General features: G+C 41.5%; 1 protein-coding gene across 2 annotated transcripts in view; it reads left to right on the top strand.

Moving 5' to 3' along the window:
- Nucleotides 1-26,417, top strand: part of ARHGAP42 (Rho GTPase activating protein 42) — a 313,916-nt gene that overhangs the window by 231,153 nt on the left and 56,346 nt on the right. For both annotated transcript variants that reach the window (XM_090030242.1, XM_090030234.1), the window contains exons 8-12: nt 7,912-8,041; nt 15,174-15,274; nt 15,961-16,070; nt 20,137-20,215; nt 23,633-23,672. In XM_090030242.1, coding sequence (XP_089886368.1) covers nt 7,912-8,041; nt 15,174-15,274; nt 15,961-16,070; nt 20,137-20,215; nt 23,633-23,672 — 460 coding nt within the window. The remainder of the gene's footprint in view (nt 1-7,911; nt 8,042-15,173; nt 15,275-15,960; nt 16,071-20,136; nt 20,216-23,632; nt 23,673-26,417) is intronic.

Below are 26,417 nucleotides of genomic sequence, written 5' to 3'. Positions count from 1 at the left end.
TTAAAAGGGCAGTTATAAAAAAGCGTATCCCTTCTTCGGCTTCTGGACATAAAGGGTATTGAGCAACTTTGGGTAAAGGCTTAGCTGGGTTTAATCTAATTTTTACAGGCTGGGCAGTATGGATTTGTCCTACTTCATTAGCATTCTGGGACCAGAGAAATGGAGGGACAGCATTTATGATTTCTTCTTGCAACACAGAAAGATCAAGGAACTCAGGCTCAGGAGGTGAGCTAGCTAAAGTGGCAAGTACAGCCATTTTGTTATCACAGGGGACATCTAAATAAGCACCATTAGGAGAGCAATAGATAGTACAGCCAAGTTTACAAAGCAAATCTCTGCCTAATAAATTAACAGGAGTACAAGGACTAAGGAGAAAGGCATGTTGATCAGAAACAGGACCAAGAGAAGCATGTAATGGTTGGGAAACAGGATGAGGAACTATTTGATTTGAAATTCCTACAGCGTTTACAATGGCAGAGGAGAGGGGGGTTGTGGAAAATTCTTCAGCTCGAAGAGTAGAGCTGCTTGCACCGGTGTCTACTAAACATTTTGTAGACATGCCATTTATCATGCAGGAAACGAAGGGATCATCTTGATTAAGTGGGAGAAGCAGGGCTATGATGATGTTACTATTCCTCAGGCTGGCCTAACAGGAAGTTCCCTGATTGGGGACAGAGAATTGAGTGAGAGGAGGTGGTGGCAGGTTAAATGTCATCCCCGGCTGGCCAGGCCGGTGAGGACATTGAGCCTTCCAGTGTCCCAATTGGCCACAATAACAACAACTGTCATTATTTTGGGACTGAAATCCTCTTTGTCCCATCCCACGACCACGTCCCCTGCCTCTGAACTGTCCTTGATGGAAACCTCGGCTTCTGCCCCTGTCTAAAGTCTGTAATTGTAATGACGTTATCTTAGTTTCCGTGGATTCCTTTTTCTTTTCCTGGCAGGTTGTACAGTGATTTGCAATGGTGACTAGTTCTGCAAGTGGCTTAGTCTGCCAGCCTACAGCAATTGTGCACAACTATTCCTGGACTTTAGAAAGAAGTCCAGGGACAAAAGCAGAAGCAACTGCTTCTGGGGCAGTATCAGCTGCATTTTCAATACCAGAGTGTCTTTCAAATACTAGTTTCAAGCGGTCCATGTAGTCTGCTGGGGATTCTCCTTTATTTTGTTTACAGTTTTGGCCCAGTCAGTTTTCCTGGGGCAAATTTTAAGCACAGCCTCAAGGAGGCATCTTCGGGCATATGCTAAGTGATTTCCAATTCCGAGGTCTTGAGGAGGCCAAGTAGCCTGTGCAATGAGGTGGTTGCAGACCTCAGAGGGCAGAACACTTCTCATTAATTGGTTCAAATCTGCCCACGTTGGATCATAACAATGGATTGCAGTTTCCAATTCATCTTCAAATTTCTGGGGCTACTCCCTGATGTTGGGAAATTGTTTAACACGATTTAAGAGATCTCCTGGGGTTCAGGGGACATGGACTGTGATTGTAGTTTCCCCATTTGAACCTTGCCCTGGAAGTTGGCGTAAAGGCATAAGCTGAGCCTTCTTAGATTTTAAAGAAGGGGCTGGACCATACTGGGTACCAGACCCTAAACAAAAAGAGGGGGTTGAGATTTCAGGACATAGATGCCATGCCTCCGGTGGACATGGGCATGCCCCGGGGGCAGGTGACGGCTGTTTGGTGAGGTAGGCTAATCTTGCTGGAAGAGTCTATTTGGTTACTTCAGACTTCTTCAGGTTCAGATTGTGCCTGGGACTGATATGGGGGTGGCACATTAAGAAAATTAATTATATCGTCTGCAGATTCATTCTCAGTTATTTGTGGATAAAGTTGTTTTAGTGCTGATGGTACTGTTGATGAGGGGCCCCCTTTCGGTGCACGTTTCTGTTTTAATTCCTTTATCTGAGATTTCAGTTTCTCTTGGGAGTCCTTAAGACTTGAACTTGAGATTCGTGACATCTTTTGAAAGCTTCTTCATACCAATTAAAAAATGTGTCCCACTGAGTCTGTGGTATATTACTACCTCTTAACTCAAGGTCTCTGCGGAGATGAACAATTTTACTTAAATCAAATGTTCCCTCCAGGGGAAACTGCTGGCTAAAATCATCTCTGGTATACCAATTCCATTTGTCTAGAAACTTACAACTTTTATGGCCATAGTGTGTGTACATGTACAATGCTGGAGTCCCTTTTGGCAGAGCCGGTACGTCTTTTAAACTCTTCGCTTCCCATATCTTTAAACTCAATTTACACAGGTCTTTCATACAGGAATGGCTTATTCGGGGTGTTCAGTCAGGTTGTGAGATTTGCTAGTGGGACAGAGATCCTGTGGCTAATGTCCAAAGACAAGACTCCACTGCAATAACAGTACACAATGCAGTTACTCACGGTTAGACGTGGCTCATTATGAGGGTGGGGAAAGGGTAAACCTGTCCACTGGGTCACGAGGTTCCAGTTGGGCCCCCTTGCATTCAAAACTGCCTTTCCGGACAGTCTTGGGGCGGCTGAACCCAACCTTAGTCTCAGACCTGGTCAGTGGCTCATATTTCTCAATTCATACTCTCAATTCAGAAAAGAGAATTTCTGCATTGAGGCACGAGGTTCAAGAACATTTCTTTAGTCTCAGCCTTGGTCAATGCTTATCATGAAAAACGCTCACGCTCTAAGAGTTTCCACCTTGCACCCTTGCTTTCGAAGAGCACATAGAACAAATCTGTTGTCTTCGGGGCGGCTGCACAGGGTTTCCACTCCTGGCCTCAGAGAGACCTCACAGTTCTTTACAGACCTTAACTCAATTCACATGGGGAAATACTTTCATTGACAACAGTAACACAAAGTCTTTAACCTTAACTCTTTCTACTCACAGTTAGTACTCACACAGTGGGTCTGACAGTTCTGGCAGAAAAAAAGTTCAGATAGGGTAAGCCTCAAGCAGTGAATCAAGAAGACACAGAGACAGCCTCTCACTGAAAAGCCGCAATAGAAATTTCAAAAGGTCTCTTACCTTGGTTTGGCACCAGGGCTTCAGTGAAGAGATGTCTGTGTCCCAGCTGATCATTCCGAGCATCTCTATCCAAGTCACAGCACCAGATTATGGAAGAAATCAAACTTTGTGTTGTGGTTGAATCAGAACTGACAGAGTCAGCTTTTCTTTATTAGGGCTATACTGTGATCACAGGGGGAATTCCATACAGTAAAGGGAATCACCCACTTGTCTGTTTCAAAGGATTTCTCGGACTCTTTAAGTTTACAAGCATATTTATACTTAAAACAGAAAAAGAGAAAAAAAAGACGACCTTAGAGAAACAAAACAATGGTAAATCACACAGACATCCAGGCAGTTTACTTAAAGAAAACATCTGTGTACAGGGTAATATATCAAGACTGAACAAGGCATGCAGGAATCCTTATCTCAGAGCATGTAACTGAAATAAGAAGTATCAGCACTTCTGGTCTCTGTCTGTTTTTCTAGTCAAGTAGGCCAGAAGCCCAACTAAATACTACCACAGAAGGCAGGAGAATGGCTGGGGGTGGGGCAGGGCTGGACTGCCTGCATCCTGCTGCTGGTTCCCCCTCGGTCCTACTGTCTGTGGCTCTTGTCATCTTTGACAGGCAGCCAGGAGTAGATAAATACTAATTTTCTAAAATGTTTAGGGGCCTTGTGGGCCAAATAGAATGGCCTGATGGGCCTTGATTCAGAAACGCATCATTAAGACGGACACGGTTCACTCTTTAATTTCATATTTTAAGTTTTGTGAGCAGAGATGAACTTGAGCACATATGTAAGTGCTTTTTTGAATTAGGGTCTGATTTTAGGAATGAAGTTATGAACCTGGAAAATGTTCCAGCTGATGCAGAATCGGAAAAGGATCTTGGAGTTGTCATTGACTCCACGATGAACATGGGCCGGCAGTGTGGGGAGGCAGTCAAGAAGGCCAACCGTACCCTGTCATGCATCCACAGATGCATCTCGAGCAGGTCCAGGGAGGTGATCCTCCCCCTCTATGCAGCACTGGTCAGGCCGCAGCTGGAGTACTGCGTCCAGTTCTGGGCGCCACACTTCAAGAGGGACGTGGACAATATGGAAAGAGTTCAGAGGAGGGCCACTCGTATGATCAGGGGTCAACAGGGCAGGCCTTATGAGGAGAGGCTACGGGACCTGAACCTGTTTAGCCTCCACAAGAGAAGGTTAAGGGGGGACCTTGTGGCCTGCTACAAACTGGTCAGGGGGGATCAGCAGGTATTGGGGGAGTCCCTGTTCCCCCGTGCGCTGCCAGGAGTGACCAGGAATAACGGTCACAAACTGGCGGAGGGTAAGTTTAGATTAGATATTAGGAGGCGCTACTTCACAGTCAGGGCGGCTAGGGCCTGGAACCAGCTTCCAGGGGAAGTGGTGCAGGCTCCTAGCCTGGGGATTTTTAAAAGGAAGTTAGATGAGCACCTTGCCGGGGTCATCTGATCCCGGTGCTCTTTCCTGCTAAGGCAGGGGGTCGGACTAGATGATCTACCTAGGTCCCTTCCGACTCTAGCTACTATGAAACTATGAAACTATGAAGCAGCTCATCTGCTTAATATCACAGCTTGCGTTGACCCCATTGCCCTGCTCTGTCTTCTGTGTTAGCTTCCCACTGAACGTAGGGTTTATTTGAAAGTTTTGCTCCTCATATGCAAAGGGCATCCTTTTACTCTAGTTTTTTGGATATCATTTCTCCTACTGTATGATCATCAGCTCTCAGAGCTGCGGAGTTCCACAGGATAAATGAAATGGTTGACTAGTAGGAGGCAGCATATGAATTTATGAGCTAAAACAGGACCGTCAAACTTATCCCATGCCCTGAGCCAGATCCGTGGGACAAGCAGTGACAGCTATGGCTGTAGGACCAGGGACAGAGGCAGCAGTGGTGACGCAAGCAGTGGTGGTGGCCAGGGAAGTGGCTGCGAGCCAAGCAACTTCAGAGTGAGCAGGAATGTGTCAGCATAGCTTTCATCCACTTGCCATGAATGGCCATATCCAGTGGAGGCCCAGCAGTCCCCAGCTTTCACTTCCATATCCTAAAAAATTCCCTGTCCCTCCAGTAGCCTGGTGGCCTGGATAGAACACCTGTATGGGCCATATGTTCGATACCCCGAGCCTGAAATTTAGAATAGTAGCTAGACCCAGACCAGGTGATTTGAACCCTTAAAAGATTAAGAGATAACTGTAGATCTCAACACATTAAAAATAAATGAAAAATCATTTAGTAAGCTTTATTTCCCTTTAGTAAGCCCTTCATAGATACACAGCTCTGTTAAATATCCCCCTAGCTCCATTAGAAGTTGAAAAGGAAGAAAGATTTAGAGAATTACTCAATATTATTTTTAATTTTAAAATACTTATTGTGCTCAGATACTACAGGTCTGAATACCGTATATTTAGGTACACAAGAAATATCTTTTATGCCTGACTAATAATGAATGAATCCAGGATTGCTTTCATCACTCTACGAAAAGAAAAGTAGAGTTCAAATAAATGGAATCCTTTCAACAATTTTGTGTAAAAAAATTTCAACCAGTATGTTTTAATGTTGAGCCAAATTTTGATTCCCATCCATAAAAACCCACAAGGAGGATAAATAAAATTCTGCAAGGAAGTTTAACATGTTCCTCAATAGATTCCATTTTACTGTTCTCTTGTGCATCATTATTCTATACATACTCTTATAGGGGTCAGTTCCCCTACCAGGAAAGATAGTGTGATAGATCATCACCAGATATAAATTGTAGCTTCATTGAATTCAGTGGAGTTATGACAGCTTATACCAGCTCAGGATTTGACTTTTTCGGTTTTGGTTGCCAAGCCTACCAACTTCAGGATACATGCTGGAGTTGCACGCATTATCGCTGCCTCCAAATGAACTGTTATTGGTATGGCTCCAAAGAAAATGTGCTGACAGGACTTCTGCTACTACCGGTTACTGTCTCTGGAATATTTTACAAAGTGGCAGAGGTTTAGGGGTTTCCCAGAATGGGCCTGTCTTGGTATTGGGCTATACTAATACAGAACTATACTCTTAGGTTTGATGCAAGGGATAATCTGTCTCACACTTATCCTCTTCCTTTCTACCCTCATTTATACCTGGTAGCCCCATTTGGAGCTGGAACCCAGAACTAGCTCTGCCTGAGGAAGCAGAAGTGGTGTTTCTGAAATGACTAACACTCCCATCATTTTACACCCACACGCAAGTTTGTTTGCAGATATTCCCTCTCCATCTACAGCCTTTCACAACCTCTTTTCCTTTAAAATTGGGTATTTATGAAAGATTTGTTAGTTGGAGGCACAAGAGGTCACTCTTGCTTCACTACAAGGAGAGCAAACGTCCATCCTCCAGTCCAGAGTACTTCATTCTATTCGAATTCTCCAGCAGCCTCCATGGCTGGAGAAACGTACATGAAAACATGCTAATACCACCTTCTATGTAGATATGCCACAAGAATTTACTGAGTTATTTCCTCTGTTTCACAAATTAATCTCTTTCTCTTATTAAAAAAGCTCTAAATAGCTACTGGACTAGTCTCTACAGAAGTGGGAAAAGGGGTCAAATCGGAGTCAGGCAGAAAGCTTCATAATGACTTCAGTGGTATCTGGAGAAGGGTCGCCCTAGGAGAGAGTGTGGGAGGAGCCAGGACTATTCAGACGTCAGTAACTGGCTAACTACACTCTATTTCAATCAGTATGCGATTATGTGCTGTCTAAAGTCATGAGTATGCCGCAACTTGATTATTTGTTGTCTATTAAATCTTTTTTTGCTTGTGGCCTACATTGCCTAGGTTTTAATAAGCACATATAATACCATACATCTTCCCAGCACTGTATAGACATTGGCTATTCTCCGATTTAGCAGGGATGTTCTGGGGAATAAATAAAGCCTGCACATTGCTTCATGTAAACCAGTATATAACAGCTAGGGATTATAATCATTTTGAATAAACTTGAAAATAATTGGTTCAAATCTGCCCATGTTGGCACAAGGTTCACCGCTGCTAGTTGTTTCCGGGTAACCAAATGTCCATACCACTGTGCCTTTCTGACCAACTAGGCTAAATCTTGTAAGATACTGAGTGTACTTTCACTGCAGTTTACTGAAGTGCATTCAGCTCTGGCAGGATTTAGGCTTATCCACAACAATCTAACATACTTTATAATTCCATAGCAGTTCCCTTGTACAATCTGCTTTAGGTATGTGGTGGGAGGCAGGGGTTGATTCTGGCCCATTGATTTCAGTTAAGGCAAAAAGGGCATTTGCACATCTAAATGGTGCAGTTCTTTGCTTTATTATCTGTTTGCCTATACATATATTTGGCTGCATGGAAAAATTCATGTTCTGGCAGATAGAGCCTTTTTACATACTTGACACATTCTGCCACTCTAAACATGACTTATCTTTCCTTACATAAATAAGTTGTACCTTGATACACAGTTATTATGGTCTTGCTCCAAGATTCTCAGAATGATGTTAGTATGCATAGATGGGTTTCTGGGATTGACATTAACATGAGAGCGAGTGTGCTAAGAAATAGTTTTTTAAGGCCAGTGACCTTTTGAATTCCCCTGTTGAATTCCCCTGAATTTCCTTGACACTTGTGGAAGTAAGTAATTGTTTTGGTGGCTCACCGACATGCTGTAGAGAATACAGAGTGAAGGTTATCTTTTACATCCCCGTTATCAGCATAACTAGGGCAAAAATAAATGTATTGTCCTTCAGAGAATTGTCCCAATTTCTCTAAATGTGGCCCAATAGTAATAGTAGTAGTATAGTAGTAATAGTATTAGTAGCAACAATATTTGATCTCTTTCTGTAATTATTACCTTAAATACTGAATGAACTATTGAGTTTCTAGGGTGTTTTCACTCTTTTTATTTTTCTTAGACACGGAATAATTTTGAAAGTACTAGGCAAGAAGTGGAGCGACTGATGCAGAGAATGAAATCTGCCAGCCAGGATTACCGACCACCAAGTCAGTGGACCATGGAAGGCTATCTCTATGTCCAGGAGAAGCGTGAGTAATAGCATATGCACATATATACCCAACTTTGAAAACTGCTTTACTGTTTGCCACTTTTAAAGTGTGCTGAGAAAAAACGTAAAATCTGGACAGGGCAAATTGTGGGTTTTCTATCTATTTTGTTTGCTTATGCTTCAGAAAAGTCTGACCCACAGGAATACTGAGAACTTTCCCAAGAGGTGTCTGATGCCACCTAAACATAGGCTGAAGGAAAAAGTAGAGAAGCCTGTTTTATTAAAACTAATAAACTACCTTCTTGGCTCCCTCCCTTACCTCAGGGAACCCATTGTCACTGTCTCTGTCTGTGTGTAGCAGAACCTTGTGGAGATAATGTGTTTTAAGAGGTCATTGGGGGATCAGGCAGGTAGGCAAGGAAGAGCATGTCTGCACTGACTGTGCTGGCCCTGAGAGCCCTATTGCCTACTTACTCCTACTCTATATTTACCGTATCCCAAAAAGTAGGCATTGCAGCAATAGCTCAGGGCATCCTAAGGGTCTCTGCCATGGTTATTCTAATAGCTGTGTCCTCATGACTGCTCTAATGTGGCTGTGTTTTAGCATAAGAGCATGTGCAGAGCAGAAGCTAGTGGGTGAGACACGCTCCTCAGAAGGACTCTTGGGTTGTACGTGAAGCAATGTAGGCAGGCCAGTAGGGACTATTCCATGAGCAAATTTGGGTTAAACTCACAATGTAGACCCTTTGAAGCAAAAAACCCCAAAACCTTAATATGTGAGAGAAACCATATGAATTACAAAGGCAAAAGGAAATTGGATTATTAGTTTGAGGTGTGTAGGCCTGTTCATTTGCATGTAAATGATAAGAATAAGAATGAAGCAGTGTCCAAACAAGTTAAAGAAATAGAAATAAAATGTACAGACTTAGCAAAAATACACTGCCAGGAGCTTACCAATAAATGACAAAGGGAAGGGAAAATCAAATCAGAAACCATAAACGTTGAATAGTCAGAGCAGTTTGACTCTCATCTGAGAAAATGCAGTCCTGGATACCAAAAACTGAGGACAAGGGGAAAAATAGCTGTATGTGATGTACCAAACACCACTGTTAACATCAAATAAAACGTAGACAATCTGCCTGAGTTAGCTGTACAAAAATCATGCTACACCCTCAGTAAAGCCATTCCCATCCTATGTGCTATCTCAGCTGTGTATGATGTGGGTCAAGCTGGTGCTGGCAAATGACAATAAACATGGTTTAGGTATTCTGTGTGATGTGCAAATTTGTATTTCATTTAAACAGTGATAAATCTTCAGTATAGCTTATCCTATAAATCCATTTTTTTACTCTCTTGTAAAAGTAGGAGCTTTCTGGGCCTAATATTAAAAGGCAGGGTATCTGGAACTGGTCTCAATGGTCAGCGTAGATTCAATTATGAGGGTCTGCTTCCTCCCACCACCCACCCAATGAGCCTACATCAAGAGTCTGTATAGTGCTATAGATAATTGATTTTCCCAGATTAATTGGTTCACTAAAAGCTCACCTCACAAGCCTGAGCTCCTATTATATATATGAGCCAAACGAAGGGAGATAAGGTGCTGATATTAGTTAACCTGGTTCACTTTTAGCAAAAGCTACACTAAAGAGTTTTGAGCAGATCCTGTATATGTTAATTGAATAATAATACAAGTCTTTGTTAAGTGGGAATTACACAAGGCACTATTATTGGGAGAGCAAGAAATGAGAGAAATGCTGGGCACATGCAGTGCTTCATTAAATAGTGAGAGGCCAACTTGACATCCTCTCACTGAAAGGAGATTTGGTCATTAGTTTACTTCAGGAAAAAATAGCAGTCTGTCATCTCTGCCTCGGAGAGATTTCCTTATACTGGTGTTAGCCTTCCACAACCAGTTAAGGATGCTGTTAAAAAAGAGTATGGTTAATAAGTACTGCCTTCAAGGGCAAAACTCTGCATATCTATTATTAGTAGTGCACAAGACACAAAATTTATTATTGCAAAGGATGATATAAATTCACTATCAAATAAGGCTATTTTTTTCCAAAAAGTAAACTTACAAAATGCTACAACAGACATACAGAAACAGTAGTATGAGGATGAGATAGTGGAGCACTTGGGTACCTCTCTGTACAAAATATTGATGTGTATAAGATAGCAACATGTACAGAAAAAAAATCTATAAAGTTTATTTGAAAATGTTTGCCCTTATAATGCAAGAGTTGGTAAAACACTGGCATGGTTAAAAGTATATTAGAAGAATCATCCATTTATATATATAAAAAAAAAAATATTTCAGCAATAAAATAACCAAGTATTGGGGCGATTTCGTTTTTGTCTTGTGAAATACAGGTGAGGAGAGATGCTTCTCTGAGCATAGTTGCATGACCAGCATGTATGTTTGCATGTTTAGAATCGTGGTTTTCAACCAAATGACTTACAAGGCTGATGAATTCTTTGAAAACATCATTGCCTTTGTGGATGGGCACCTTTACAAGGCAAATCTGTAGTAATTGACACAGAATTATGATGATATTTTTAACATCTGTAGTTTTAAAGATTAATTGGTTTACATTTTAATAAAAAATGTTCCCGTAGCAACACCTTTCATTAAAAAACAAAACCGTATGTCCAGTTGCATGCTGTAACTGCCAAATTTTGCCCTTGATATGCCGCCGCACTTTCCATTGAAATTATCGGGAATTGTACGTCTGGCTTGAGGATGGCATCTCAACCCTTTCTTCTTTTAAATGTATTTAGTAATCAAGTGCATTCAAGTTTTTTGGTGCTGGCTTGTTGCTATAGTGATTTAGGTTGCAGTCACATAAATTTTACAAGCACAGTCCCCATAAAGCTCAGAAGTTGAATGGGAAGTGTCTGAAGCACATTTTGGTTCTATGGGAAACATTTATTTTCTTTTTGAGCTTGCTTTTTCATAGCAAAGGTGCCTCCTTTGATCAGAATCTGTATCTGAGCATGTAGAGTAGCCTAGTCTGGAGCAGGAGAGTAGCTACACTGAACAAGCAAACCTGAATTATTCTGTTCTCAGTGGTGCTGGACTCCTACTGGATGTGTGTCCCAGACTTCTGGAGGCATATGCCATGATTTTTTGTGCTGCAGTAAGGTGAACTGGTCTCTGGTTCTTTTTTAGGCAATACAACAATAATTGTGAGAAGCAGTGGAGGGCTGTCTGTACTTGAGTGTTGTAGGTTTGAATCCTCAGTGCAGGTGAAGGGCTGGCTACAGGACATCATGAAAGATGAATCTGAACTCTACGAAAACTTCAGTGAAAGGGTTTTGTGGGCAGGGAGAAGTGGGATTCAGGATAATTCCTGGGCAAGAACCTAGGGTAGTTCTGCAATGAAGACAAGCTATTGGTCAGCAATAAAAAAGGGCTTCAAGATAGGATTAAGCTATGGCTTCTTCAGGATGAGTTATAAAATGTAGGCCACACCAATTAGGGAATATTGATAAACCTTATTCAGTTATACTAGACAGTAGCCCTTTGACTCCCTGTGGCTGTTTTTAGGGGTTCTGCTGGAATGTGTGCAGCAGTTAGTTTGTAGGTAGTTTGACCTTTTGTTCCTTTTCTTGCCAATACTAAACTGTGCTGTTCTACCAGAAAATGTATTTCTAGCCTTTATTTGCAAAAACATCTTCAATTTAAAACCATTACCAAGGGTCAGAGTTAGTCATGGCACCTTTTCTTACAGCTATATTATTCATAATACTCTTACCACAAAGTCATGCTTCCACTGATCTCCCTAGTACAGTCCCACTCCAAATGATAGGAGACAAGAAGGTCTTCACTGAGTTTCTGCATCTAACAGTCAGGATCTTCTCTCCATGCTTTCCTTACTTTTGGCGCTCTTGTTCTTTTCATAGATCTCTTCCACCAACTTTATGGGAAGAAACATGAAAGCTCCTGTTCTGCAACATTACTACCCAGGCAGAGGTGGTTGCAGAAACTTACCATGCCAGTATTTGGAGAGTAACTGATTAGTGGCTCACTTCTCTCTGTCTAGCTTCTGGAGAAAATCAGACCCTGGAGTGTTAAATTACTCAATTACATTACGATGCTTGAACTTTAAGCTTAAGGAGCCAGTAATAAGATGACCAAAGACAACCCAGTAAACACGGGAGTTTGAGTGGGATTTTGCTGAGGGAATTTGCCTAGCCACTTTCTTGTCCATCCTTCACTGTTAGCTTCCTGAATGGTAGCAGACAAAGGAAGAAAAAGGCATTTTCTAGGAGATAGAAGCAGAAAAGGAAAAAGGAGCTAGCAGGAGAATCAATGGAATGGCTGGAAGATATCACGTTGCCAAAGCCCCTGCTCTGCCAGCTCGTCCTTCTTTTGTTTTCTTCTTTTTTTACCTGTGCGCTCTGTCCAGGTTTGCCACTGACCACCAAGGCTTCCACCCAGGTCCTGATCTGGCTTGGCAAATGTGGCCTGCATGTCCCTGCCAGAGACAGCCAGCTGGGGTGGTGCTTGTACCTCCTGGTGGAGTCTCTTAGGAATAAAGTAAAGGAGCAGCAGGGGGAGGTGAACAAGCCAGAAGCATCTGTGAGCTTGAGGTCTTCATTTATTTAATACACAGCTAGACCTTCCACACCATGGGAGAGGGATAGCTAGAGCAGGCATCAGAAGACAAAGAAGACCCAGATACTCAGGATGGTGGAAACTGGCAGCTTGTCTTCTCTGAGAGCAGACTGCATTTCTCTTCTAAACTTGAAGCTGTTCAGGTGGAGAACAGGTATGAAGCCCCGACATCAGACAAGAAGCAGCCTACTCCAGTGGCAAGAGAGGCCAAGCCATGTATCCCAAGATGTGGCAGGATTGAGACTACTACTACAGTGTAAGCAACAGCTGCTGGTGGTTGGCAACTCCCCTCAGCAGAGCATGAAGCCATCCATCTGCTGCCCTGCCCTATTGGCTCTGGAGGTCTGCAGCCTGCCAGGAGCCTGCATCTGAGACATCCCAGAAAGGTTACCCAGACTGACTTATCCAGCCCTTTGACTGCTATCTGATGCTGCTCATTCATGTGGGCACTAATGATACTGCATGGTAATTAAGTAGGAAAAATTGAAGATCCTAACATAACTGGGATTATGGAGACACGATGGGATAGCTCACATGACTAGACTACTGTTGTGGATGGTGTCACAAACTCATCATATCTTGAGGTGTTTCTTGGATGTCATGTATGTTTTCTTGAGTTGATTTTATTGATATGGTGTGTGTGGTTTTGATAGATGACATTAAGCTGCAGTTAGCCTTATATTGGGTATAAATATATATTTATGTGCCATAGTAGGTCCAGGGTTGCATAACACGATAATGATTTTAGGTGTTGCTCCCTAAACAGAATTTCACATCTGGCAAACAATAAAAATTGAAATGGCTGAGAGAAGTAATCACTGAGAATTAGTGTCTGACATACATATGTTTGATGGTCAGTCAAATACACCCTTACAAACGTAGTCCAAGGTACATAAGTCAGCCCCTTCTAGATGATGATGAATTAACTTTTAAAAAGATAGACCGGTAGCAAGAATGAAAACTGAAAATAGGCTATGCAGGAAAGGACATTATTCACAATTGGAGAAATAAATGAGAGTTGGTATCCTAAAGATACTGGGTTAGCAATTTAGGTCTGAAAGGATGTTAATACTCTCTGGGTCATAACCGGAGCAGGAAAGACTTCTGATCTAGTAAGCGCGCACGCACACACATACATGCACACACACACGGGGCAGGAAGTCATATATATATATTATGGGCTCCCCAAGAATCCAGTGGATAATGTGTATAAATGACCAGATAAGAAAATATACTTAAGCCTTGCTATGAGAGCAACTGTTTTTTCTAAAGTTTCCTGGATATAAGGGACTTTAGTCACTCATCTTGCACTCTCAATTGAATAGGCTGACAGGAGAATTTGCAGGATGACTTGACAGGTAGGTCGAAGTCAACAGCTGCTTTCTAACCTGTGGAGCTGAGCAGATCTTAGAGCTAAGATGCAGAGATAAAGTAAAATCATTGTTCCGATATTTTATTTTATTTTGTTTATTCTTATATATATATATATATCTGTAGCTTAACCTATGGATGCTGATATTTTATGTTTATTCTTGGCTTTATAATAAATCTTTTTGGTATTCTTTATAGCTTACCTTTTATCAGTGGTTGGTATGATTTCAGAATATTTGCCTAAATAGGTAGGCCTCTTCTCCAGAAGTCTCTCATTTCTAAGCACATGACTGAAAAAGGTGGCAATCTTCTCTGTTTAGATGGCAAGACATTAGTGAGGCAGCAGGTACCTTGGACAAAGAAATTGGCCCCTTGGCACAGTTTTGACTGTTCTCAGGGGTCAAGCAGCAGACTTCCGTCAGTGATCAGGTGCTGAAGGACATCCCTGTAGGTGCGAAAGTACACTGGGAGCATACCTCGAATAGGAGCTGGGTCAGGGTGTGCTACAGATGTATATAGCTTGTTTAGGAGGGATAAGCAGGGGAAAAAAGGAGATACTGCCTAATAAATAAAGGAGATATGTGTTTATTCTGAAGCACAGTATGAAATGGGAAGTAGGTAAGTGCAATTCTCTAGTTGAAGGTCAGAAGGGAGAGCAACAGAGGGATGTCATGGTTTTAAAAGGCCCTTTTAAGGGTCAGGAAAAAGCTATCCCAATGAGATGGAAGAATAGGAAATGCAATATATGAGAAAGAACTTTGTCACTACAATGGTGATTAAGGATTGGAACAGGCATTCTGAAGGAATTGTTGAATCTCCATCCTTGGAAATTTTCAAGAGCAGGTTAGAAAGACACTTGGCTGGGACAGATGTCTCCTTTTTTCCTCTCCCTGTCCTTGCATTAATCAGGGAACCTGTCTTGAGTAGGGAGCTGAACTAGTGAGATTTCATAAGGTCCTTTGCAGCCCTGCCCTCTTATGTGACATGTTACTAAGAGATGTGTTCAAGGTTATAAAATCATTGTGTGTCACATCCTGAAATAGGAAAGAGGATTTTCTCAAAGTGCTGCACTGTACCTCTTTTACACTGCATCTCTTCTACTGTACAAAGCTCTAACACTACATAACATTATTATAACATTTCTGAATGGCTTTTTTTTAAATATTATTTTTCTTCTATCTAGGACCCATTGGATTTACTTGGATAAAACATTACTGTACTTATGATAAAGGGACAAAGACTTTTACAATGAGCCTAGCTGAAACAAAGTCTGGTGGGAAAGTCGTGAGTATTGCATTGAGTTATACCCAAAATTGTATATGAACTTTTTTATATGAAGACATCAGCAAGACATATAAGGAAAATAGTATTTAATGTATCAGAGGCATTCAGGTGAACAAATGAAGAGTTGCTTTTGCAATAAAATGATTAACATTGGCAAATGTTTTTACATGTGAAACTAAAGGTCATATTACATATTGGAAATAAAATTACCTACCTTTTATGTAATATATTTCAAAACTATTACTATTGTAGTCCTGTTTCCCACGGTATATCAACTGACACGAAAACTACAGGACTTAGCACAGGAACAGGATTTAAATGTCCTCATTTTTGTATTTTTAAAAAATGTTCATAATCTAATCAGATCAAGATATATGGATTTTGGACTACTGCATACCATCAGGTTTCCTTATAGAGGTACATGTATTCCCAATGTGTAATTTCAAATTTAGATGTTTGATCTGAAATAAGTACACAATTATATGAAGAAGAAGCTATTTAAATTATATTAATATACAATATGCATAACATTTTGGGATGATTGTAAATGTTTATATAATGTTAAGTCTTTAAGCATATTCATATAGTTAATGTCATGTGGTTAAACTTAAAGATCAGAGCCATGCTGTCGCAACATTGTGTCTATGTACTAATTTCCCTGTTTCTTTCTTATGCTTCTTTTATAGAATGGCCTTGTTACAAGCTCACCAGAAATACTCAAGTTAAAATCCTGTATCAGAAGAAAGACAGATTCAATCGATAAACGTTTCTGTTTTGATATTGAAGTATTTGAAAGGTCTGATTTTTTAATTATTATTTTTAATAAAATTAATTTAATTATCATGCTATAAAATAGCAATACTTCTGGACAATATGTGGTTCTTATTATAACAGCCACAAAATATTTCTCCATTTATCTGTGTACAAATGAGGACAAGTTTGCAAGAGTAAGCACCTAGTTTCTCCACACCTATTTTTCTGACCAAAGAATGGATAACATTGTCTATGTGATCTTATCATGGTCAATATACCAAGCTGGGTACATAAAAATGGATTTTTGTAGACCTTAAGTTTCAATTAGAAAGGCTGGTTTTAGACATTTGTCTCATAAATCTCTTTCTTAGACATGCTTTTGTTTTCCCCACATTTTTCTCTCAGATACAGAAGTTCTTCACTTAAAGTTTGCAATTGTAAATGAATTGTTACAATACTGTTTTTATCTAAAGTAAAAGAGAGAACTTATTTTTCCCATAAGCTGAAACAATTGCATAAATATTTCCCCAAGTACTGCTGTACACATTTAATTGTCCAAAATGAAGAGAAACAGTTTTGAATATTTGTGAGAAAATACATATGGACAATACTCTATGAAATTAATCTTTATTCATTAAGAAATTGGAACTTGATATGTTGAATAAACATCTTCCTTAAAGTCTTGGTGAACTAAGCAGGGATAATAAATTCACACTCTTAATATAATTCTTGCTTGGTCATTCTCTAAAAGACTGCAGTATTTTCTTGAATATAAGATGACCGTGAATATAAGATGGTCCTCTAATAATTGGATTCTTTATATGTAATTTTTATAAATTTATTATAAATTTCCAGGTATAGAATCTAATTATTGGAGGTTTGCCTTGAATTTGCCCCCCCACTCACTGCTACACCAAGAAAAATAAATCTGAGAGGCACCATCCTCCTTGCAGCCCCTTCATCTCCTCCTCACTCTCAGACCCTGCTCTCCCTGGGAGCATCCAGACGAGTGCGCACATGCCTCTTATAGCATCTCAAAGTCATTTGAGACGCTGCAAGAGACACATGTGAGAACAAAAAAAACATTCCCCGAGGGTCCAAAAATATCCAGAGGTCAAAAAATATGTGTTTTTGTTGTTGTTATTGTTGGGTTTTTTTACAGTGCTGGGACAGTGGGGCCCAGTGAGGCAGCCATCAGGGGTGCTGCAGAAGCCATTAGGGGATAGGGCCAGGTGGGGATCCGGGGGAGGCAGGAGCCAGCAGGGGATGTGGCTGGGCAGTGCAGCGATCCGGGGGGCTTGGGAAGCGGGCAGGGAATGCGGCCTTTGGGGGGTCCCGCATGATCCTCTCCCCCCTCCTCCAGACTCTCCCACCTCCTACTTACTGGCACGGAGCTCGGGTCCAGCTCCCTGCAGCTGGCATGCTGCCTGCCCTGGACTGGCAGGCAGGGTGCTTCAGCACCAGTGTGAGGGCCAGCCATAGAGATGCTTTGGCTGGCTGCCTGAATAGCTCTGTGGAAGACCTGAGGCTCATTTGCCCCGCTTTTTTCACCCAGGATATTTTTTGACCCTTGACTATCCAGGAGTCTAATTTTGTCCCCGCGCTGCAAATTTGCAGTGCAGGGAGCATTTTTTTTGTTCATGCATGTGCCTCTTGCAGTGTCTCAAAGGGCTTTGAGATGCTGCAAGAGGCATATGCATGCTCGTCTGGATGCACCTCCTGAGTGCAAATAGAAGTGAGGGGCAAATTTAAAACACTAACTTTGAAATAAACATGCCTGTACTAATTTGTATTTCGGCAAATGGACTTATTTCATCCAGAATTGATGCACTTTACCTTTTTGAAACTGCTGGAAGTTTTAGCACAGGTACTCCATAAACCCACTTTTAAACAGCACTTTTGTATTTATTTATATGCAACTAGTCCAAAGCTGAAATGCTTATGATTTATCATATAGTTCATTGGGCTGGGCCACAGCAGAGTCAACAGTGGTTCAAGCCATGGTGACTCCATAGTACAGCACTGCTCAGTATGTATACTCCCCCACAAAGAATCCATATGCTAATTAGCCTCCCACTTGTAACTGGAACTGGGTGTTCTTGTCACGAGTCCTGGGATCCTCCAAATATATATATGCAGATGAGGTGAAGGCCACCTGGTCTGGCTCCACCTCATGGATGGCAGGGCCACACTAATCATATGTTTTGTTGGATATATGGATGTAATCACATGTCTTGTTGTGACAGGCTGAAGGTGGGGGAAGAGGGGGGGAGACAGAGGGATTCTCTGTTTGGGGCCCCATTTTGTTAAATTTGCCAGACAGTTAAAGCTGGTAAAGAATCAAGCATAATTGGAAATGGCAGCTGTGGGTGGGAAGATGAAATTGAAATGTATTAAATGCTGTGGCTCACCATGACTTGAAAAAGAGTTGCCCCTGAGGGGGACTGGACACATCTACACATATGTTTTAATGACTATTACTATAATGTATTCTACTGCCCATTAAAGCATCATGGCAAAAACAGTGCTAATACACTAATGCTCTGTAGAATTAGTTGCCTGCACATTAAGAGTCAATAAAAAGATCTTTGCTTTTCCTGCTGTGCACTAGAGCAGCCTCAAGTGCCTTTATGTAATGCCTCCCATTAAAGCTACTTAATACGTAGTAACAAAAGTGCATTAATGAGCATGTAGACATGTCCACTGAGCACAGTGGGCTCTGCCATATTTCTTATTCAGATGGGCTGCACCAACCTATGCTGGTGCAAGATTCCCATCAGTAGGTCTGTCCAATATGGATTATATAGTCATGCTTACTGTTGGCTGCATTTAATCAGTTTCACAGTTGGTTACCATTACCGATCACATGCTGTTTTTGGCAGCAGTTTAATGATAGTGTATTTAATGAGGTTTCTTTGAATGCTGATTGGGGGGAAAGCCTTATCTCATATTCAAGTAATTATCCTGTTTTACCAATTTACAGTAATAATTATATTTGTCAATTTATAAGATGCTAATTTGATAGTGACTCTGCTGTTTATAAAGTACCAAATTATATATATTAGATTTATATTAAAATAATAAATAAATGTCAAGCATCATAGTCTGGTTTGGAAACATATAGAGATAAATTACTCCATTTGCTACCTCTTAGAGTCTTTTAGGACCCTGGCAAATAGTACATATATGGCGTAGTTAACATGTCCAGGTTCCAGGACAATGACCTCCTGCCTGATCCTTGCAATGTGGCATGGAAGGATGGGCAATTTTTGACATGGGGTATAAAATTCCTTAGATCTCAGTCATGCCATTAGTTTAATATCTCCCAGGAACTGTAATTTTAAAACAATATGAACACAAGCATTATACTCTTTTCTGGTTTTTTCAGAATCAGCGAAGTGACAATTTTGTTTTGGCAAATAAAATCAGTGTTCTTGAAATTCAAAGGAATTAAATATATCCAACAAGACTATGATAGTAGTAAAGTAGCATGAAGAGTTTTGTCCTTAAATCCATAATAATGTCTTATAGTTCGCTTTAAAGACTAATTTATACAGGATTCAAATAAAACTCTTTATAGTTGCTTGTGTTCATTATGGTTTACTTTAACAAATTATCATACGAAGAGTTTACATCTAAAGGTAATAAATTGTTGTTTCCACACCATAAGCTTCATCAAGATATTACAGACTGCATCTAGCAGCTCACTTGCCCAGAGCCAGCTCAGTATGCTCAGACTGTGAGAGAGTTAACTGGATTCTGCCCCTTCTGCTTCCACAACTACAGAGAAGCATCAGCCTTCTTACCAGCTATGAGTTACAGCATCTGCTTGCTTCTGCCTACCCTTCCCAAGAAAAATCAGCTTCCCTTGATTAAGACATGAGTACCACTTTTGATTTGGGGGGCAGAGGTACATGTGGTATGCAAGTAAATACTGTATTTCTCTAATGCCACAAAGTAGTTTATACTTGAAACTAAAGTGATGTCCTTAGTTCTTCCCTGTTGCCCACTTGTATGCATGCAATCATGCTTTCTTTATTTTAATGTCCAGGATGCAGATTTGGGGGAAGATAAATAAATTGTAAATAATGTTTGTTTTGTTTTAATAGACCTGGGATCATTACACTGCAGGCTTCTTCAGAATCCAATAGAAAACTTTGGTTGGAAGCCATGGATGGAAAGGAGCCAGTAAGGAAATTTTGTTGTTGTTATGCAGTCCGATTTCTCATAAAAAATGAGTCAATTTTGTGTGAATTTCAAAATACCTCAAACATATAAGACACATGTACAATTCAGTGCATATATATAGTAAAGTATTTACCTTATGTAGGTGATAAGGTAATTAAAATAGTAAAGTAATAATTAAAGAATGAAACTAAAAAAGGATATCTCCAATCTAAATTCACACTCAGCTTCATTTGCTTCATTACTTAAGGTTTTCACAGTCCAACCAGCTGCATAGTATACTGGCATACAGAATATATGGGCAGAGATATAATTTTGCTCTCCTTGGTGGTATAACAAAAAATCATCTTGGATGTCAGAAGCCACCACAGGCCTCCACCCAGATGGAGCCCCTGGCTCTCAGCTGTGGGGGCTGCCTGTCGCTTTTTCAGGCTCTGGGGCCCGGGAGCATGGCCACCTCCCCTTGCGGGGTCTGCTCCCTACTGGGGTCTCTGGTGTGCCAGCTGGAGGAGCTCCAGGCCACAGTCCAGAGACTGCATGCCATCAGGGACTGTGAGCAAGAGATAGACTCCTAGTGCCAGGCCCTTCTCCCCCAGGAGATGGAGGGTAGACCATGGTCTCCCTCCAGGACAAGGGAGGACTTAGTGTCCAGCCCAGGGGTTGGACCAAGGTGGTCAAGGGCCCCAACGCCTGCCGCACCAAGGCCTCTGCCCCGCCAGAGCTCAGCAACACATACGAACCTCTTGCATCCCCCACGAAGCCTGCTGTGTTGCCAGCTCCTGCAGGCAACACAGGTTCTACTGTAGCTACGGCTCCAATTTTCCCCAAGACCAAACGCAAAGTGTTTGTTGTGGGAAACTCCGTCCTGAGGGGGACTGATGGGGCAATCTGCTGCTCTGACCCCTTAGCCCGGGAAGTCTGATGCTTCCCAGGAGCTCACATCTGAGACATTGAGGAGAAGATCCCTAAACTCCTCCAGCCCACTGACCTCTATTCCATGCTTCTTATCCATGTGGGCACCACAGACATGGCTCGGAGAGCTCCCAGCCAGGTCATGAACCGCTACAGGGATTTGGAAGCAGGACTAAAGAGTCTGGGGGAGCAGGTGGTGTTTTCTTTGATCCTCCCAGTCTCGGGCTATGGGCTGAGGAAAGAGAGGAGGATCCAGGTAGTGAACCAAAGACTGCAGTGCTGGTGTCATCAGGAAGGCTTTGGCTTTCATGACCACAGTCTGCTGTTTGGTGAGAGAGGCAGCGAGCTTCTGGGAAGGGATGGCCTCCACCTCTCTCCGCTGGTGAGTCTCAGCCAGACTGGCTGACCTGCTCCACCGGGCTTTAAACTAAGCCCACTGGGGGATGGAGGAACTACTGCCACCACTGGCCCACTAAGCAACCCTTGCAAAGCCAGCGGGCCTAGGCACTTAAGGGATCCCACCCCTGCTTCAGCCCTGGATCAATCTGTGGGCAAGGCAGGGGCCCCCAAGGGGACATTTGCTTGCCTGTACATGAATTCCAGGAGCTTGGAGAATAAGCAGGAGGAACTCATCCTCCTGCTTAACACAAATAATTACGATGTCATAGGGATAACAGACTAGCTGACAGCAGTATCCTGAGGGATAGCCAGTATGGGTTTGTTGCAGGTAGATCTTGCTTGACCAATCTCATTTCCTTCTACAACCAGGTGACCTATCACCTGCTCATATATCTTGACTTCAAAAAAGCCTTCGATCTGGTATCTGATGATCACCTCTTGGCAAAACTGGCTAACTGCGGCCTCGGGTTCACCATGATCCGCTGTTTGGGGAATTGGCTCCATGGTTAGACCCAGAGCATGGTGGTTGACAGAAGTCATTTTTCATGGTGCCCTGTGACCAGTGGGGTCCTCCAAGGCTTTGTCCTTGGATCCTGTATTGTTCAACATCTTCATTAATGATGTGGACATTGCAATCGGAAGCGGACTGGCCAAGTTCGCCGAAGACGCCAAACTTTGGGGCAAAGCATCCCCACCAGAAGACAGGCGGACAATCCAGGCTGACCTGGACAGGTTCAGCAAATGGGCGGACAAGAACCTGATGGTGTTCCTCAGGTACACTGTTAACACCAAAAAAACATAAGGTTCTCCACCTTGGGCTGAAAAACCTGCAGCATGCTTATAGGCTCAGCAGTGCTACACTGACTAGCACTGCAGATGAAAAGGACTTGGGGGTCATGATTAACCACAAGATGAACATGAACTTTCAATGTGACGCTGCACCTAGTAAAGCAAGCAAAATGCCAGCTTGCATCCATAGATGCTTCTCAAGTAAATCCCAGGATGTCATTCTCACATTGTACTTGGCCTTGGTGAGGCCACAGCTGGAGTATTGCATCCAGTTTTGGGCTCCGCAATTCAAAAAGGATGTGGAGAAGCTTGAGAGAGTCCAGAGAAGAGCCACGCGCATGATCAGAGGTCAGGAAAACAAACCTTAAGACGACAGGCTGAGAGCTATGGGACTCTAGCCTGGAAAAGCGCAGGCTCGGGTGAGCTGATGGCCACCTATAAGTTTATCGGGGTGTTCACCAGGATCTGGGGGAACGATTGTTCACCAAAGCACCCCAAGGGATGACAAGGTCAAATGGTAATAAACTCCAACAAAACTGTTTCAGGCTGGACATAAGGAAGAATTTCTTTATTGTCCAAACCCCCAAGGTCTGGAACAGCCTGCCATCAGAGGTGGTTCAGGCACCCACATTGAACACCTTCAAGAGAAATTTGGATGCTTATCTTGCTGGGCTCCTATGACCCCAACTGACTTCCTTCCCCTGGGGCAGGAGCCTGGACTCGATGATCTTACAAGGTCCTTTTCAGCCTTAATGTCTATGAAATCTATGAAATGTGATGCCATGGAGAAGCAGTAGCAGGTGCTTCAGGGAAAATCAACAGGAATGACAGCCTTTAAGTGCCAATAAACAAAGCTGATTAGAGTTTTCTTTCTATCATTGACCCGCATTTGACATTTTCACTGAATATCAAGATGCCTTGGCAGATACCCAATGTGAAGAAAATGATCAATCAGAATTACAGGCTAAACTGAAAGTATTCTCACAGCCTTCCTCCTTGGCTGGAGCAGTGCAGAATGTAAGCAGGATCCGCTTATAATAGTAGTTTCCATAATACTAACTCCAAACATCTTTCAGGTGCTCAGACATCTAGTTTAACTAAACTGTCATCAGGGAGCTTGCCTGCCAGAGCCAATATTTTAAGTTTCATGCTCTGGTAAGCTTGTTCATAGTAATAAATGTGAGGAGCAAGACTTTCCTCAGGTACACTGTTAACACAAAATTTGTGGGTGCTGGCTTGAGAGCTGTCAACCAATTTGGTACTAGGGAACTAAGACTTAAAATCATAAATGTTAATCCTTTGCACTAATTTCTTTTTCAGATTTACACACTACCTGCCATCATTAGCAAGAAAGAAGAAAGTAAGTTTTTCATTATAGAAAGTTATGAAATGTACCTACATTTTTAAAATGCCCTCTTCTGGCAGACAAGGTTCTTTGGGTAAATCTGATATCTTCTATTAGACCATTAGTTGGAATTTGCAAGGTTTTGGATACAAACACTCTTCTTCAGGCTGAAAAAGCATCTGCAGTTGTACTGTGCTCTTCCTGGATGGAATAGTATAGAATCCAAGCCAGAGGTCAGCATGCAAGAATACCCGTCAGTTAAAATGCAAATTAAGGCAATCAATGGGTAAGAAACAGGTGAGGGTCCAGCAGAGAAGAAGGGGAATGTAGACCTGGTGATGAGATGTAGCTGGTGAATAGTAGAGAGGTTATCTGGGCTATCAGATGGCAGGGAAGTTAGAATGTGCCATAAATCATGGACATTTTGTCCATGATTTTTTGTATCCAGTAGATTTATGAAGTAAAGTTCATAGGCTTGTCTGTGAAAGGTGTTTTGTAAATTCCCTTTCAGGATTAGAACTGAGAGATTAGGGAGAGGGTGGTTGTCTTGTAAGAAATGTGCCACAAGGTTTCTCCTACGTATTTTCCATCAGCGTATTTAGTGCCCTGGGTGAGATGTATTACATTTCTGGAGGTGCAAGTGTAAGATCCAGGAACAGTGATAGTTTTGTTTTGGGGTGTAGTTATTGTGGGGGTGATGGAGCTATGTTGGCAGGTTTTACATTTCTTGTCATGGCATGGTCTGAATCTATTCGGTGCGTCTTGGGCCATAGGAAGTTTGCTTTTGGTGATGAGGTTGGTGAGGTTCAGTGCTTGTGTAAAATCTAGGATTGGTGATTCTCAGAAGATCTGTTTAAGAACTGGGTTTCTTCTATTATGGGTGCCATTATATGAGGATTTTCTGTATAGGTTCCAGGGAGGGATATGTCATAACTAATGGTGTGCAATTCATGGGGATTTTCTTTTGGTACTGCGTCAGTTTTTTACGTGATGTCTGGGTGGCTCTTTCAAAAGTATATCCATCTCTCTGTAGGAGTGTCCTTGTTGAGTGAAGACCCTTTTGATATTTATGATTTGACAATCACAGGTGTTCCCAGTGCAAATTCAGTGGTCTTGAAGGGTTTGGCTGTATATTGTAGCTTTCTTGGTGTGTTTAGGGTGATTGCTGGTTCTGTACAGATATATATGTTGGTCCATGGGTTTCTTGCATGTGGGAGTTTGTATTTTACCATTCTGGATAGTGATCATAATGTCTAAAAAGGAACTGTTGGTGCTGGAGTACCGTAGACCCTCAATTTATGCGAGTATTGTGTTCCAGGGGAATTTCGTATAAGTCAAATGCATGTAAGTCTGGTTGACTTTCCCCATAGGAAATAATAGAATACTGTGGGGTTGCGTACCCCGACATACCTTAGTCAGAGTTTTTTCCCCCATTTCTTGGCAGAATCGCCTTTAGGAGGTGCGCTTAGCGTCTCACTTATGCATCTTAAGATGTCGCCACCACAATGGTGGCACAGCTCCGCTTGATTCCACCTGCAAATCTTGTGAGACGTTCAAGTATATATGCGAAGCTCATGAGCATTCGCGTATAAGCGCAAATGATGTGCATCTCAAGGGGCATTTTCCAGTCCAGACCCTAATAAAAAATCATGTAAACATGAGACCTGTAAGTCGGAATCACATAAATCAGGGATCTACTGTATTCAAAATATCATCTGATTAAATGGTGATGATTATTGAATTTCTGAGGAAATCAATCGGAGATTGCAGGTTTCAGTCCAAATGATGAAAAGGTCATTAATATATCTGAAGTATAGCAAGGGTTTGATGGTGCAGTCTTTGAGGAATTCTTCTTCCAGCTTGCCCGTAAAAAGGTTGGCATATTGTGGCATTTTGGTGCACATAGCTGTGCCCATGGTCTAGAGGAAGTGTTGGTTATTGAAAGTGAAGTTGTGTGTGAGGATGAAGTGTATAAGTTCAGTAGTATCTTTAGGTCTGAACTCTAAACTGTAATCTTGCTTTTGTAAATATGTAAGGCAGACTTCTTTTCTGGCATATTCAATTCCAGATATTTTAAAATATCTTTCCTGTATTGCTGCAAATTACTATTCTCTCAAGTTTCAACAAAGACCATCCCATCCCAACATTCAGTTACATACACTGTGAAAAAGTCTTATATTTGTATAACATCCAGTAAAAATTGAGGGAAAATTCAATCAGCAATGCATATAATTATTCTAAAAATAGTGTACTACATGCCAATTTCTCTTCAGATAGATAACTAGATACACATAACTAATACATATAGACAGATTAGGTTAAAGTAGATATAGAGTACCTACATTGATATAGATAGGTTAGTTAAAATTTTAAGTTGTTGTTTTCTACTTGATGGCGTTTATTTTAACTGTAATGAATGTATCATTTAAAAAATTTAATTCAGCTAGTTAGAAAAGTGTGCAGTGAAAATGAAAAATATATTAATATAATTTGACATTAATATAGTAATGTCAAAAGGTGCTTGTTGACCCTGTTCATTAATAGTTTTACTGTAAGGGTTGCTTGTCTAGCTACCTTTTCTGGCCATCTTAAAACAAGAACATTTGAATTGAAGGCTGCAGTTTTCAGAAAAACCTAAAGACATTAGGCACATAAACTCCACTGAAACCATATTGGAGTTGAGCATCTTTGAAAATTTCAACCACAGTATGTAATATATCTTAACAAAATAAAATATATCATTGATAGCATGGGCCTTCC

The sequence above is a fragment of the Crocodylus siamensis genome, chromosome 1 (assembly GCF_052110815.1).
Source record: "Crocodylus siamensis isolate JL-2025a chromosome 1, ASM5211081v1, whole genome shotgun sequence".
Taxonomy (NCBI): Eukaryota; Metazoa; Chordata; order Crocodylia; family Crocodylidae; genus Crocodylus; species Crocodylus siamensis.
The sequence above is the reverse complement of the archived record's forward strand: the minus strand, read 5'-3'. Positions and strand labels throughout refer to the sequence as shown.